The following is a 14,998-nucleotide window of genomic DNA, read 5'->3' as shown; positions in this document are numbered from 1 at the left end:
GGAAGTCAGAATGCTAATTGTGTTTCCCTTTTGGTTTCCATGGCTTAGAAGTGCATCGTTTAATTTGTAGCTCAGATAAAGCAATCATGGAGGTCTTGAGCCTTTATTTTTATCCTGAGTATTTCCTTTAATCTCCTTTTTTGGACAGTTACTTTATTTTGCTTCCTTATTATATACAAGAAAACTATTTTCTTTCACTAATGTAGTTTAACTTGTTCAATCTATTTCTATGTATTTTTAAAAATCCTTTTCGGGCAGGTTTTAGAGGATCGTTTATCTTTCATTAATTGCATGAGAACTTTTGAAATATTCATCATATTTGTCAGTCCTTGTGATGAGCAACATTTAGGACAAGGAGTGAAAGGTTTCTGGCTTGAAAAATTTACAAATGGTTGGGGAAGAAAGAAACGTAAGTAAATGACCATGAAATAGAGTTATTACCAAAACTATATGAAAGATTTTGTTATAGTGCCTTTTTAAAACATGCCTTAAAGTCTGAATTTAACATTAAAGATTTTTATAAGTATCATATATGTTAAGTGCTGAATTAGGTACCTCCTCCCCTATCTTTTCATGCATGATGCCTCACACATTTTTGTTATCTAGATCATAACCTAATATTTGTTTACATTGACGTATACCTTATATACTGTTGTACTTCCTTATCAATGTATTCACTCACCCAAATATTTATTACTGAATAAGAAAATACAAACAGCCAAAGACAAAATATTTACCCTCTAGGAGTTCTCAATTTAATAAGGGAAATAAGTAAAAAGTTGATCACAACTCTCCCTTATTAAATGAAATAATACATTTCATTTCCATTTCATTATAACTTAGAAGTTACTTTTTATTCCAAGTGTACACATGAGGAAAATGGGATTTAGAGAAATTAAGCAACTCAGAACACATAATTAGTAGGTAAAGAACTGGGTTTCAAAGTGCTACTTTTTCATTCTCCATCTAAGTTCATTTTATATACTACTGATAATACAACAGTTAACATAGATCGAAACCTTAGCACTGCATATATATATAATTCATACATATAAAATATTACATATATATATATACACACACACATATATGTATAAAGTCTCATTTAACCCTCCCTTTCTCTATATAGAAAGAAACTTGCCTATGGACCACATCTAAGAATATGGTAGGCCTGAGATCTTAACTACCCACATCATTTTAATTTTCATATCTCTACTGCATAATAACTAGACAATTTTCAAGTAAATATTTTTCTGTCTTTGTACCAGAAAGTTTACGTAAAAGAAGAGTAAACAGATAAAAGCATTAACCCCTCCTCCAAAGGACAACACTACTTTCTGCAAAAAAGATCAAGATGAATTTTTAAACATCATGGTGCTGCTTCATTCAAAAATATTCTGGCACTCTTTCTGGATAGGAAATATTCAGTTTGCTATTTGAGAGACCAGCCAAAAAGTCTTATTTTCAAGAAAAGTAAGGCTCTATTCAGAAGCTGCTAAATATGCACAAGTTACTCTTTGTCCTCCTTTCAGACAGTGATAAGCATAGAAACTATTTAATTCAGGAGCTTCGGTTCTTTACAGTGAGAGTGTTTTATATTTGCATGGATCCAGGAGTTATCAAGATATATAACTGGGAATTTTATTTTTGCTTATATTGGTTCTACCTCTGGCATGCTGTAAATACTCAATAAACGTATGATGAATGAAGGAAAGAATCAGCCTTAATGACAAAATCATCCCTAGAGTCCAACTGTTCATAGATATAATAACAGTCTTCCAAGTTACAAGAGCAATTTTTTGGAAGAAAAATGTTACTATAAGATATCCTAAAAATTCTCTGGTTGATGACAGAAGGATGCATCAAAATGTTCTACAGGTAAATATTATTTCTAATTGCTCCTTTATCCTCAAGGTATAAGAGATAAACTACAGCTACAATTCTCCATGAAATACACATAAAAGTAGCGCTGTGCCTGGCATATAATATGTACATGACATGGAAGCAAAACTGCAGTGGTCAAGAATACAGGGTCTAGAATCAGATTGCCTAAATTCAAATCCTACCTCCAATGCCTCAAAAAATTGGGTGCTCTTAAGCAAAATTACTTAATTTGTATGTACCTCAGTCTTTCATTTGTAAAACCAATAGTACTAGCTGCTTAAGAGATTTTGTGAAGTTTAATTGAGTTATTTTATGTAAAATACTTAAAATAAGGTCCTTAGTTATATAATCTTATTATTTTTAAAATCATCAAATTTGAAAATCAAGCACAGATAATACTAGTCAATACAAACGCTAGCATTTTTCCTCAACGCTTTGACTAAGTTAGCAGACTAAAACAAAAGCATCCAGTCATACCAATATTGAATATTGACAACTAAGTCCCTTTTATTGGGGTCAACTACTAGCCAGTTTTACTTTCAAAAACGGTGCAGAAACACATAAATCTAGCAATTTTCTGAGTCATCATGTTCTAGCTTTATAAATCCATTATCTACCATTATCACCAAAACTATAAAATAACGTGTTGTTTTTTTTTTTAAAAAATCACTGCATTTCATGACACTGTGCTTTTTATTTCTACATTTCACACATAGTCAATTCCACTCACATCCACTGTAGATAAGTCAATTGTATCCAAATCACAAAGAGTGCAGCCATTATCCTGCGTCCATGCATTCGGTACATAGTTTCCAAAATAATTCAGGAGAATCTAGTAAATGAAGGAAAACTGTATTAAGAAAAGTAAGCCTTTCCCGCCAATGTGCTTTCATTCTATAAACAGCTAGCTTCAAAGCAGGTTTTCTGCACTGGGTATATTCCTTAATAATTCTACTAATATTTAGCACCCAGAGGTATACACTGAACTAAGGTCTCTCCAGACAATGAATCATAAAATCAGGGCAAACTTTGTCTAGAAAGGCCAAAAAATGATTATTAATCACAAAGGTCATTTTATTTCAGTATGTAAGAAATAATACCAGATGAGACAAAATAAAAGAAATATGTCAAATAATGAAACACAGAGTTTTAATTGAGCTAATGAGACTTAGCAAAAACACCACTAATAAGAGCAATCATGTGAATAGTAATTTAGTAATAAGATAAATATGTTCAAAGGCCTGGTACAGACACCCACAGTGAATGGGGCAGTGCCAGGGTAACCTCTTGCCAACCATCACCACACAAAACAGGTATTATATATACATACCTTATCACCAAAAAACACTAAACTCTTCCAGGAAACTATGCTACCTACTATAAACTAGGCTTCTGGGCAGTGGTTCAGGGGCACTGACTTCAGGAAAAGAAAGCTTGCAGATTAAAACAGATGTAGAACAAGGTCCTAATTACTGCCACCCTACAAATCCTATTAACAATAAACTGAAGTACAATATTGTTTCCCCATCCACCCCTTTCAGATCACTCAGAGCATCTCCTTTGTAATTTATCTCCCCCTCTCCTCAGGCGTCCATTGGCAATCATTTCTTCTGTAAAATCTGAGTCCCTTGTGTGTGTTTTGGGTGGAGAAGAAAATGAGGGAAGGTAGAGGACAGACATAAACACTAAAATATGAGCCCTCAAACAAATCTTGAGTGTTCCTGGAGTGTAAACATTTTAGGGGAAAATTCTGATTTACTTTTTAAATAAATCAGCATAATTTTCTATGCAGTTTTAATACCTGTAGTGGTATGAACATTTGTAGCTTTTAAATTTTTATGCTTTTATTTCTTTTCAAAAACTATTTCACCTCCAGATAGTGAAGCTGCAGCAAACTAGGTTTAGCTGTGATTTTATATTACTGTGCAAAGGAAGAAACTAAAATACTACTATGCTTATATAATCATTAATTTTTCATTAGAAAGGTGAGATGAACTCAAAAGAAAAAAGTATCAATATATTAAATATGATGGTCAAAAATGTATAGAAGTGCCAACTGGATTTTTCTAGCTTCCTAAGACCCTAAAAGATCTTCCAGTACAGAATAGATGAGGTAATTAGTCTAGTACCATTTTACCAGATTCCTCTCAAATATTTGGGATGCCATCCAAATATTTCTATTGTACTAAAACCGAAACAAATGTTGTTGAAACAGTACAGTATTCATTACAATGGGAAAATCTATGTGTAATCTGTGGAGTACGATCACAGGACATGGAAAAGCAACTCATTCACGTCTCTTTTGAACTACATGATAATTCAGGAAACAAATTACAAGGCAGGAAATATGTACTTATGAAATTCATTAATGACAATTCAAAGGTCAATGTGGTCATTTGAATGTGCCTCTATATTAAAAACAATAAGAAATTGCTATTGTCAAATTACAAATGCAAACATTAATCATTCATATTCTATACAATAATATGGTTTTGAAGGAAGAAAATAGATTCATGTGAAAATGGATCCTGTACTAAGCATTATTTCTAAAAGGAATTTTTTAAAACATTTTTTTAAAGGCTGGTGGGAAATATAATTTGTTTAAAATATCCGGGGAAAGAGTTTTTTTTTTAAAGGAAGAAAAAAAAAAAACCTCAAATAGTTGGCCATATCTAAAATTTCCAACAATATATAAAGACTGGCACTTTCCTCATCTCAGAAATCTCATAAAAATTAAATATTTATCTCATGAATTATTGATCAGTCTATTAGAACCCTTATGTGAATATGAAAATGATCAATATCTTTTAAAAGGTTAGAGCATAAAAGGTATTACTTTTAGTTTTCAGAATTAAGACTTTATTTTTAACCTTTCCACTTTCTACTTTTTACCTCAATTTAATTTTCATAGATAATTAAGATATTTTAAAAACATTACTTTTGATTGGAAATTACTTTTTCTCTTTTGGATCTCTCACTACAGAGGGAGAAGTTATCCATCACCCCCACCCTCCATTTACATCTGTTTTCTTCATTAAAATCTGCAGACATTTATGCTGGCAGCTTTGGAAAGTTCAGGAAACTGTTTATGTAGTTAGGCTGTTCCAGGCAGTCCCCGGCTACTAGGTGGTAGTACTTTCGGGATCCTTCTTGCACAATTATCAAACCCTTTCCAGGAATGATGTCATTTCATTGGCAGAGAAACTTTTCCAACCGATCTTTCCTTTTCCTTTTTCTTTTCTTTTTTCTTTCTCTCTTTCTCTCTCTCTCCCTCTCCCTCTCTCTTCCAAATCATCCAATTATTCAAGGTCATAGTGGCCAATATGTACAAAACTAACACCCTTATTTTTATTACAAATCAAATTAGTTTCAGAAATGCTTGTTTTCATGTGCAAATTAGGTGATTTGACCTTCTGTTCAATTTTAGCCTCTACAAAAATACCACCAATTTCATGATTACCTTAACATATATATTACCTGATATTTAAAAGAAAAGGTTAGGTATTAAAGTAAGCATCTTATGATGTGTTACTAACAATAAATGAGCTTCAAGCATAAAAAGTAAAGCTTCAGCCAGAAATCACAGTTTCTGTCTAAAAACTTATTTGTATCAGATTGTATGTATCTAGCCACGTATGAAAATAATTATGTAGATAACATATTTTAAATAAAATGTCACTTAAAAAACACAAAATTGTTTACACATCATTATGAAAACAAATGAAAAGTATAATGCTCATAGATATAGACTGAAAGGACATAAAAACTGAAAGCAATCATGAACAAAACAACATCAAAGGTTAGTGGGATTATAAGTGATTTTTTAAGTCACTTACAATTTAAAAATCATTAATTTTTAATTATAATTTAAAAGTTATTTTTATTAATAGCATGAAATTTAGAGAAAGTAACTAATTAACTTTAATAACTTTGGTCCATAAACACATTAAAAACAATTTATTATTTACAGATTATGTATAATTTTTAAATGAAAAAATGACTTAAATATTATCAGTTAGGTCAATGTTATGGTTCAAAGCCACTGACATTATAATTGCCCCTTACTAAATAAAATAATAAGGAAAATTAACTTAAAAAATTCATACAGAATATTCTTTTGTCTTTCATGATGGCTAAAAAAACCAAAGTTTGTATCTAGAGAATAATCTGCTTTCTTTCCCCACTAGCCTGGACACGGGGGAAAATGGGATATATTCATGTGGCTCTAACTTTAACATAATATTATTAAATAAGGTATTAGCATAAATTAAATGCTTATTTACATAATCTTTACTCAAATGTTTATGTAATAACAAGTATAATTTTTATAATAAAAAAAACTTACTTCATTTTGCTGCCAAATAGAATCCCAAGAATAGATGAGACAGGATCATGTCAGAGAAAGTATAATAGGATCATCACACTGCCTGAAATGCCAGAAACTGTGATAGCCCAAACTGAGAATGTTTCCTAGAAGACCTAGATCAGGTCTTTTTAAATGCGCTCAGGATTAGGGCTCCTTTTCTTACAAGAAGTCCTAAATTAGTCACTATGTAAAACTCCAGGCAGTTCCCAATCCTGGGAATTGGGAAGGCACTGGCGATGACATTGCAATCACTGAACATCAGGCCTTACCCACAACAGCTGAATTCTCAGGGCTAAGCCTCCTTTTTCAAGACATTTACATTTTTTAAAAATAAAAACAATAACTTTAATGAATGAATTCAGAATATTTTTCTTTGCAAAAAAAATCAATCAATAGGTAAACTTAACTTTAAAATCCAGGAAAAAGCACAAAATTACAAAATTAGCATTGGTAATGAGAATGAACCATAATAAAGAGGAAATTAAGATAATCATTGTTTCAACTTTATGGAAATATATTTTAAAACGTGAATAAAGTGCATGATTGTCTAGGAAAATATAAGATACTAGAAAAAGGGCAAGAATGAGGAGATTAAAACAATGAATTTACATTTGATTAAAAAAATTACCAAGAAGAAACAGCACCCTATTTAGTTATAGGAGATGTCTGGTTGCGCAAAAGCCCTTGCCTAACTGGCACTAATGGTCTCAGACAGAGGGCTAACACAGACACTGTGAGCCTGCGTGCTTGTGCACAAACACACGCACACACACATACTGTAAAGTGCTTCGTAGACAAATCTGTCCCTCTATCTGCTTATGGATAGCTACAGGACCCACCTCAATTTTATGACTTTTTTGTCCTGCCACAAAATAATCTGTCTTACCACTCCCAAGAATAATTCTAGGTCATTAGATTGTTTCTAAACTTGGACATTTTTTGAAAGGCTAATATATGCCAGACATGTGCTGGACCCTGGGGAAAAAAAAGTAAATGGGACAGATATGATTTCTGTAACTCCTAGGCTAAAGGTCCAGTAAGGGAGACCCAAAAAACAAGTAAATTCCATCCCTGTCCAGAGTGTGGCAATACATACTGTGATGGAGGAAGTTCCAAATATTATAAAAGCATGTAGGAAGCATGAGGAGTAAAGACCAAGCTAACACCTAAAAGGTGAAGATTTAGTAGGTGGGTAGAGCAAGTGGGAATTGGGGGCAGAGGATTCCAGAGTGAGTGAAATGGAGGCACAGAAGACTTGTAGAAAGAGGAAAAACGAAATGTGCAAAATTCAAATTAATTCAGCATGGTAGGAGTTGAGGGAGAGGAAGGGGGAGAGAATGAGTGAGTATGAGAAATGTCTGTGTGGATATTGTAGGGTCAGGAGTGGGGGAGTAGATGGGATGGTGGACTGGTGATCATTAAACCAGGAGTGAAATTTTAAAAAGAGCCTTAAAGGCCAGTCGAGAATTTGGATCTTCACCCTGAAGTCCACAGAGGGCGTTACACAGGTGAGTGACATGACCGGGCTTTCTGCTTCAGCAAAATGCCCTAGTCCCAGGCTCCTGGTGGGCGACTGTGAGGGGTGGTAGGGTGCAGGTGGCATGAACTAAGAAAGCTGTCATTGGCACTGAGAAAATCAGACAAAACCCCATGGACAGGAGTCAGAAAAAAATAGCGTTTGGATTGGGAGTGGGAAAGCAAATAGAGCCAAAACAAAACCTAGTTTCCAGTTAACCGAATGGATGAAAGAGGAGGCAGAGCTGAAGGTCTTGAGTGACAGGGCTCATATGATACACAATTAGATCTACCAATTGGGTGTTCAGACCTGGAGGTCAAGGAAGATACAGGAGCTAGAGCAAGGACTTGGAAATCATCAACATTAGGATAGGATTTGCTGACATAGCAATGAAGCAAATTAACCAAGAATTTTTGTAGAAGAGAAAGAAACATTGCCGGTTCTTTATCTTTGGGTAAAGTAAAAATCAGGGCTGAAGAGGATGTCACAACAGACGTCAGCAGGAGCATTTCCTGGGGTGGTGGGAAGAGGGACTGAGGGGAAGGTAGTTTGTCTCTACTTTAGAGTGTGGCTGTAAAGGGGGCGGGGGAAATAGGCAGGTTGGAAGGCAAGGGGATTGAGGAGGATATTTTAGTTTGTGCTGGCTCAGTTTTGTTTTAAGATGTGAAAGACTAGAGGGTCTTTAAAATGTTTATGAATATGAGAGAATAGAAAGGGAAAACTGATCCAAGATAGAGAAAGGACTGAACCCAGCAAGCTGGCTTTGTAGGAGGGCTGGAATGGGACAAAAAGCAAGGTGGAAAGATTAACGAGCGGAGAAGAGGAATCTACTTCTTCCAATTTGATGGTGGAAAAGCCGTCGGTATGGACTTTCGTTTGCATTTCTTCCCATCCATACAGCTTTTATTGGAATTCCAGACTACTCAATCCTCTGAAACAGCAGATGACAACTCCCCACCGTCTCTTCCCACAGTGCAGATCTGTTAATCTCTTTTCTAGGTACTTAGAGTAAACTAGGCATCCCAGTATCTCAGAACACTGCTTTAAGCAGTTTTCATGAGATAGATAGATGATAGATAGATAGATAGATAGATAGATATCAAACTTATCTATGAATTTTTCAGTCGATAACATTTTCAGCACACTCAATTATATATATTTGAAAAGCATCCAAAATTTCATTAGCCACATTAAGTCTTTGTCAATTATAACCCAGCAAACTTCACGTAAGTGTAAGAATCTTCCAGCCATATAGTTACACCTCAATCCTAACAGTTGTTACATGAGAAAATGGTGACTTACAGACCTGCACATTTCCTATTCAGAGAGGACATCCTGTATGAGGGAAATATGGCTCATTCTCACGTTCACTGTTCTTATTAAACACAAAGTGAAATGTGTTACAAACAGAATGGAAAGGTATCACTTTGCTTAGGAAACATCACCAGTTTGATGAATCTGAAGGAAGCCACATAATCTACAGTATAAAAGATGAAGCCAGTAGATTACTAGCACCAAATAGAGCCTCTTAAAGACACTAAAAAAAAAAAAAAAAAAAAAAAAGGAGGAGGAGAAGGTGAAGGGCAGGTGAAGGAGAGGAAGAGAAGATGACATTCTATATATTGCTCTAAAGTCTATCTCCAAGAAATAAAGAAACAGGGAAAAGTCACTGTGACTCACCTTAGTGGGTCCATTTCCATTAACTGCCACTGGTAATGTTTCATAAAATACATTCTTAGCTCTGGCTTTGCCATTTTCAAATTTCAAAACAACTTCATCTGGGTTAAAAAGAAAAAAAAAGATTTTAGTAATTTAAAATGTGTGTGTTTTCATATACACATACATACGCATACATTTATCTGTATCTTCTGGTTGTTATAAAATTTCCCACAAATGCCATTCCACGTGCCACAACACTTTTACAAATTTTGCCTACACTACATCAGAGAGCACCTCGATCACTCCAACCCGGCACCAGCGAACTGAGGTGCTAAGCCAATGAGGTGTCTGGCAGAAGGAAAGCATCTTTGCAATCTTGCCTCCAAGGAGTCTTGATAGTAATGGGTTCCAGGATGGACTAAATTATTGTCTGAATTGATTCAACTGTGAAATGAGATCCTTGCCGGGCTTTCAAAGTTATTATGATGGTAATAACAATATAACAATATAACAATATAAATATGACGAATAGAACACTGACAGACATAAGCAAGGTCTCCACAATCGGCCATCATTGAGAGCATTGCCAGTTCTTGAAAATCAGGTCTAATGCCAATTCCAGGAATACACAAGTCAGGTGGGAGCAGAAACAGCTGGGTTTTTTTGTTCTTGTTTTCCAGTTCCCTTCCTCACATTTCCTAAGTGCTCCAAACTAAATGCTTTCATCCTGAGAAACTTTTTAGGGTATGAACTGCCTTAAAGAATTGGACTGAATTGCAATGTATTTTTAATGTTTAAAGTATTAATGTGTTAATGAATTAATGTATTTTTATTTTTAATTCATTAATTAATTGATGTATTAGTATATTTTTGCCAAGACATATGTCTATCTAGGAAAACACACACAGGCATACATGCATATGCGCACACACACACACACACACAGAGTGTATGTGCTTGGTTACCAGTTACCTTCAGCTAGGTAAAGTACTCTAATATTCATACTCCTGAGTAATTCACAATATAAAGAACTTATACTGAAAAATGTGTAATAATAAGGTATAATTAATTTAAAAATATATCTACAGTCTCCAGATGGTGAGACACTAAATTCTAAATTACCTAAAGCTAGAAGCTTATCTTTTTTTGCACTAGTCTTAGGACATGATTTTAAGTAGATGCATTTCACTATATCAAGCTAAGCTCAAGTCCATTATTTTTTGAAAGTTATAATATCTATACAGTAAACCTTAATCATAGCCCCAAAATAGATATGATCAAGGACAGACAGTTGAAAACACAGGTGTTCATTTGTATACATGAGCAATTCAGTATTTAGGAAGCATACCTACAGCTCCATTTAAAGTCTGGAAAATTTTGCATTTGTGATCCAATGTGATGTTAATAGCTTCCTAAAAATGAGAATACAGATACCATTGAAAATGACAACAAATATGCAAACAACACTATCATGTTAATATAGTTTATTCTTTTGTAGAATTTAAAGATCCTATTTGTAAATTATTATAGCACTGTTCTTCAGAAAGACAAAAAGACTGTAGTTTTATAGTTGATTGAATTAAAGGATAAAGGGAATGGCAAAGTATTCATGGTATTCTCCAAATATTTCCACTTCCCTACCTTATGACAAATTCTAACCAGTTCATTTTTAGCAGAGGTGAAATTATTTTGCTTCTAACCTGGAGCATGGAGCTTCCAGTGTGAGACCCCAAGTGTGCTCTCTCTTTGGCACAACTGCTAAGGTCTAAGATGGCTGCTCCATCAGTCAGGGTCCCAAGTGATGACAATAAGCAGAAACCCTCTGCTGACCTACAATGGACACGTAGCAAGAGAAACAGGCCTCTGCTGTGTTATGCTGTTGAGGCTGGGTTGTTATTGCAGCATAATCCCCAATCCGACTGCTACAATGGGTATGTAATTAATCAACATAATCATAAAGATTAATCTGCTTTACAAATTTTATGATTCTCAATGCACCAGTTTTTCTGCTACATTTCTCTGTCATAATAATATTCCTCAAATTGACTTTGTATATTGTTAGAGATTGAATGTTTGTGTCCCCTCAAAATTCATATGAAGCCCTAGCCCACAATGTGATGGTATTTGGAGACAGGGCCTCTGGGGGGTAATTAGGGTTAAACTGAGGTCATGAGAGTGGTGTCCTCATGACAGAATTAATGCCCATATAAGGAGAGACACTGCAGAGTTTGTACACATACTTTCTCGTTCTCTGCATGTATGTGTGTGTGTCTTTGTGTCTGTGTCTCTCTCTCTTTCGCATGAGAGGACACAGGAAGAAGGCGGCTGTTGTCTACAAGCCAGAGAGTCTTCACCAGAAACCAACCATGCTGGCACCCTGATCTAGGACTTGCAGCCTCCAGAACTGTGAGAAATGCATTTCTATTGTTTAAGCCAACCAGTCTATGGTATTTTGTTATGATAAACCAAACAGACTAGGACACATGCTAACCAGTAAAATCTTATGCTTCCAGAGAATCCTTTTTTTTATTAAGTTCAATTAGCCAACATATAATACATCATTAGTTTCTGACGTAGTGTTCGACTCATTAATTGTGTATAACACCCAGTGCTCAACACAACACATGCCCTCCTTAATACCCATCACCCAGTTAGGCTATCCCATCCCCCTCACCCCTCCCCTCCACAACCCTCAGTTTGTTTCCCAGAGTCCAGAGGCTTGAAAGAATCTTAAAGAGGATTTACACAACTAAAAACATTACGATCTCAACAGTGAGAAAGCATGATGCTGCATTGGCTAGCACTCATGCCAACAGTAGGTTTCTCCTCCCAGATGAAAGAGCAAGTCCTCAGACTTGCTGTGTCAGGCACATAAGAGGGAAAGCAAAAAATGGAGATGAAGAAAAATGAACATTTTAAGAATAAAGTTTCTTAAGTATTAAATGTCTAATGAAAATATTTAGATGACTGAAATATTTATCTAAGGAACAGAAACAGCTAGAGTTGCAAACCCACTGTAAAATATACTTTAAAAAACTTGTTTCCAATAACAGCACCCACAAATTATACAATTCAGTACATTTTAGAATATAGCAGTTCTAAACTATCTCAGAGTGAATTTATGAAACATGAACTTACATTACATAAATATACTAAAAATACTCTCAAATTAGAGAACTTTTGTTTTACTTTTCTCCAAAGTTTCATTTCAATCAATCTCAGGAATGTTCTCTCAAGGGCCAATAACACAGCTATTGTTCCCTACATTCCCCCCTTAATAATAGAACTCAGATTTTCAGTAGGATGTTTCTGCGTGAAATAAAGGCCAACATTTTCTTTGCATATTGTGCATAGCCACATAAATGTGTTTGGGTCAAAGCAAAGTAAGAGAATTTCTTTTTTCTAGAAAGATTACTTAAAGAGAGTTGATACAACTGAGATGGCCCTTTATTTACTATTCTGCCTATTAACTGCCTAGACTATGGATGCAATGGCTGGAGCTCCAGTAGCTGTCTTAAACAAGGAGGTTATATTGAAAATGGGAGCTATTCCATACCCTCTTCAGTGGATCAATGTAAATTTTGGTGTAAAATAGCTGATCATCATCATTATCCTGGAGATTCCACTGTTGAACTATCTGGTTGATATTTGGAGCATAACCAATAAATCCTGCAATATAAGAGAGATTAGAAAATTTAGTAGTCTAAGACCAAAGCTTGTGTCTATTAATTCCATTGACCAGTTGCACAGAGTTGTAAAGCCAGTAGGCCTAACCCTTAGGTTGGAAATTTTACAGCTCACAATGAAAGAAATGTTATTGACTGTCCTTTGTTTTATATATAAACTATGACAGAGTGAGTTTTTACCACCGACTACAAATCAGAGACTCTTTTCGAATAAACAACATTCGCAAAATTAATTGACACAAGAGAGGGAATAATGTTTTCCAAGTCTCCTAAGGGAAAAAGTTACTAGGAAAAGAACAGAATAAGACAGAAGAATTTTCTTCCTGACCTTCTAAAATGCTCTTTCTTGGATCCTTTGGAGAGGATTCACTGTTTCTGGAAAAAAAAAAATCTCTACTACCGTGGTTTTAATGTCAGTGCCAGTGATGCTAACAAAATCAAAGGAATGTTGGAAATGTCACTGACTGCAAACATCTCAAAGAAATTCTATATCTAGGACATTTTGGGAATTTTTCCTTTCCTTGAACTAGTCATTATTGTACCTGCTAAACCATTTTCTGGCCAGATTTTGTGTGTCACAGTCTGGAGAAAGGAAGTCTAAAATTGGATTGTTCCCTTTGGCCTTCAAGCATAAGCATTAAATTTGCCAATAACAGTTGTCTATAAAAGACACGGACAACAGGATCATTTTTCCCCTTTTTGAATCTTCCTCTGCATTTCAGAAATGCAACCAAGCTGCTATGTTTCATTGACATGCAATACTTTTAAAAAGGGACCAATGTTACTCCTGTGAATTGAAAGAAAACCTAATTTTTTACCCTCAAAATTAAAATTTCCTCATAGGAATAAAAGAATGAAAAGAAATAAGTCCAGGAATATTACTGTTATCTAGAGAAAACAAGACAAAATGAAAACATGCATAAACCAATCACTGGTTGCTCATTTTTGTAATTTTCATCAAATTAAAAAATCCTAAAACACTGAAAAATAGTGCATTTTTAATTCCTATGACCCATCTACTGTGATGAAAAATACGTCCAAGTAGTGACACATGACATTTTCCAATGGCTTATATTGCTGTTTTTCAGAAATTATGTTTCTTTATCCTTTTTATAAATCTACTTCAAAAATGAAAAGAAATTCCTATTTCATATGATTTATATTTTTTTATTAAACTGCCATATTATTTCAAACTAATAAAGTTTATAACATTCTGAAATTTTCCTGATTAGGAAACATGTTTTCTTTCCATGATAAATTTTTTAAACTAAATGATCTAACCATAAACAAAACTCTTGTCCCTTAAATAACTCTCAATATACCATTCATGAAATTACATAAACTTTTATTGAATATATTTAGATTTCCTAGCATCACTTTAATTACTATGACTATAGAAAGCACAAGAATCATGTTTTGATGTCCTTATATGATCTCTTTTCCACTTAAAAGCACCTTTTCCTTACCTAAACTAGCTCACAAAGGCACTCACTTGCTAGTCTTCTGCTGTTCCCACAGCACTGTATCTATCTGTCTGAAATTTAGATGTATCACCATCTAGATGAATTTATATATGATATTTTACTACATATACCATGTTTAAAAAATTAATAAATGTAAAATAAAACTTCTCCCAGTGGTCCATAGCTACATGGTTTTTAAACTATCTAGGACTTCAGATAAGTTAAAAGCTGGCCATGTGTTACTGAGAACCTAGCAGTTTGGAGTAGAAGTGCCACCAATCCCTAGCTGAGGGTCCAGACAGAGATGTCAAGAATGGGCAATAATCTCAGGGAGAAGCTTCATCAGCGCATAAACTGTAAATCTAAGAGGAAAAGATGACTAAGGCGATGAGTTTGGAGTGACCAATCTGAGAAAACCTAGGTT

General features: G+C 34.5%; 1 protein-coding gene across 1 annotated transcript in view; it reads right to left on the bottom strand.

The window, feature by feature from the left end:
• PLOD2 (procollagen-lysine,2-oxoglutarate 5-dioxygenase 2) overlaps window positions 1–14,998 on the bottom strand; it is a 94,459-nt gene that overhangs the window by 20,921 nt on the left and 58,540 nt on the right. The window contains exons 5-8 of the mRNA XM_026497210.4: window positions 12,982–13,094; window positions 10,774–10,837; window positions 9,447–9,544; window positions 2,615–2,716 (exon numbers count right to left, since the gene is read on the bottom strand). Coding sequence (XP_026352995.2) covers window positions 2,615–2,716; window positions 9,447–9,544; window positions 10,774–10,837; window positions 12,982–13,094 — 377 coding nt within the window. The remainder of the gene's footprint in view (window positions 1–2,614; window positions 2,717–9,446; window positions 9,545–10,773; window positions 10,838–12,981; window positions 13,095–14,998) is intronic.

The sequence above is a fragment of the Ursus arctos genome, unplaced genomic scaffold (assembly GCF_023065955.2).
Source record: "Ursus arctos isolate Adak ecotype North America unplaced genomic scaffold, UrsArc2.0 scaffold_20, whole genome shotgun sequence".
NCBI lineage: Eukaryota > Metazoa > Chordata > Mammalia > Carnivora > Ursidae > Ursus > Ursus arctos.
Note: the sequence above shows the minus strand (reverse complement) of the source record. Positions and strands in the feature narration are given on the sequence as shown.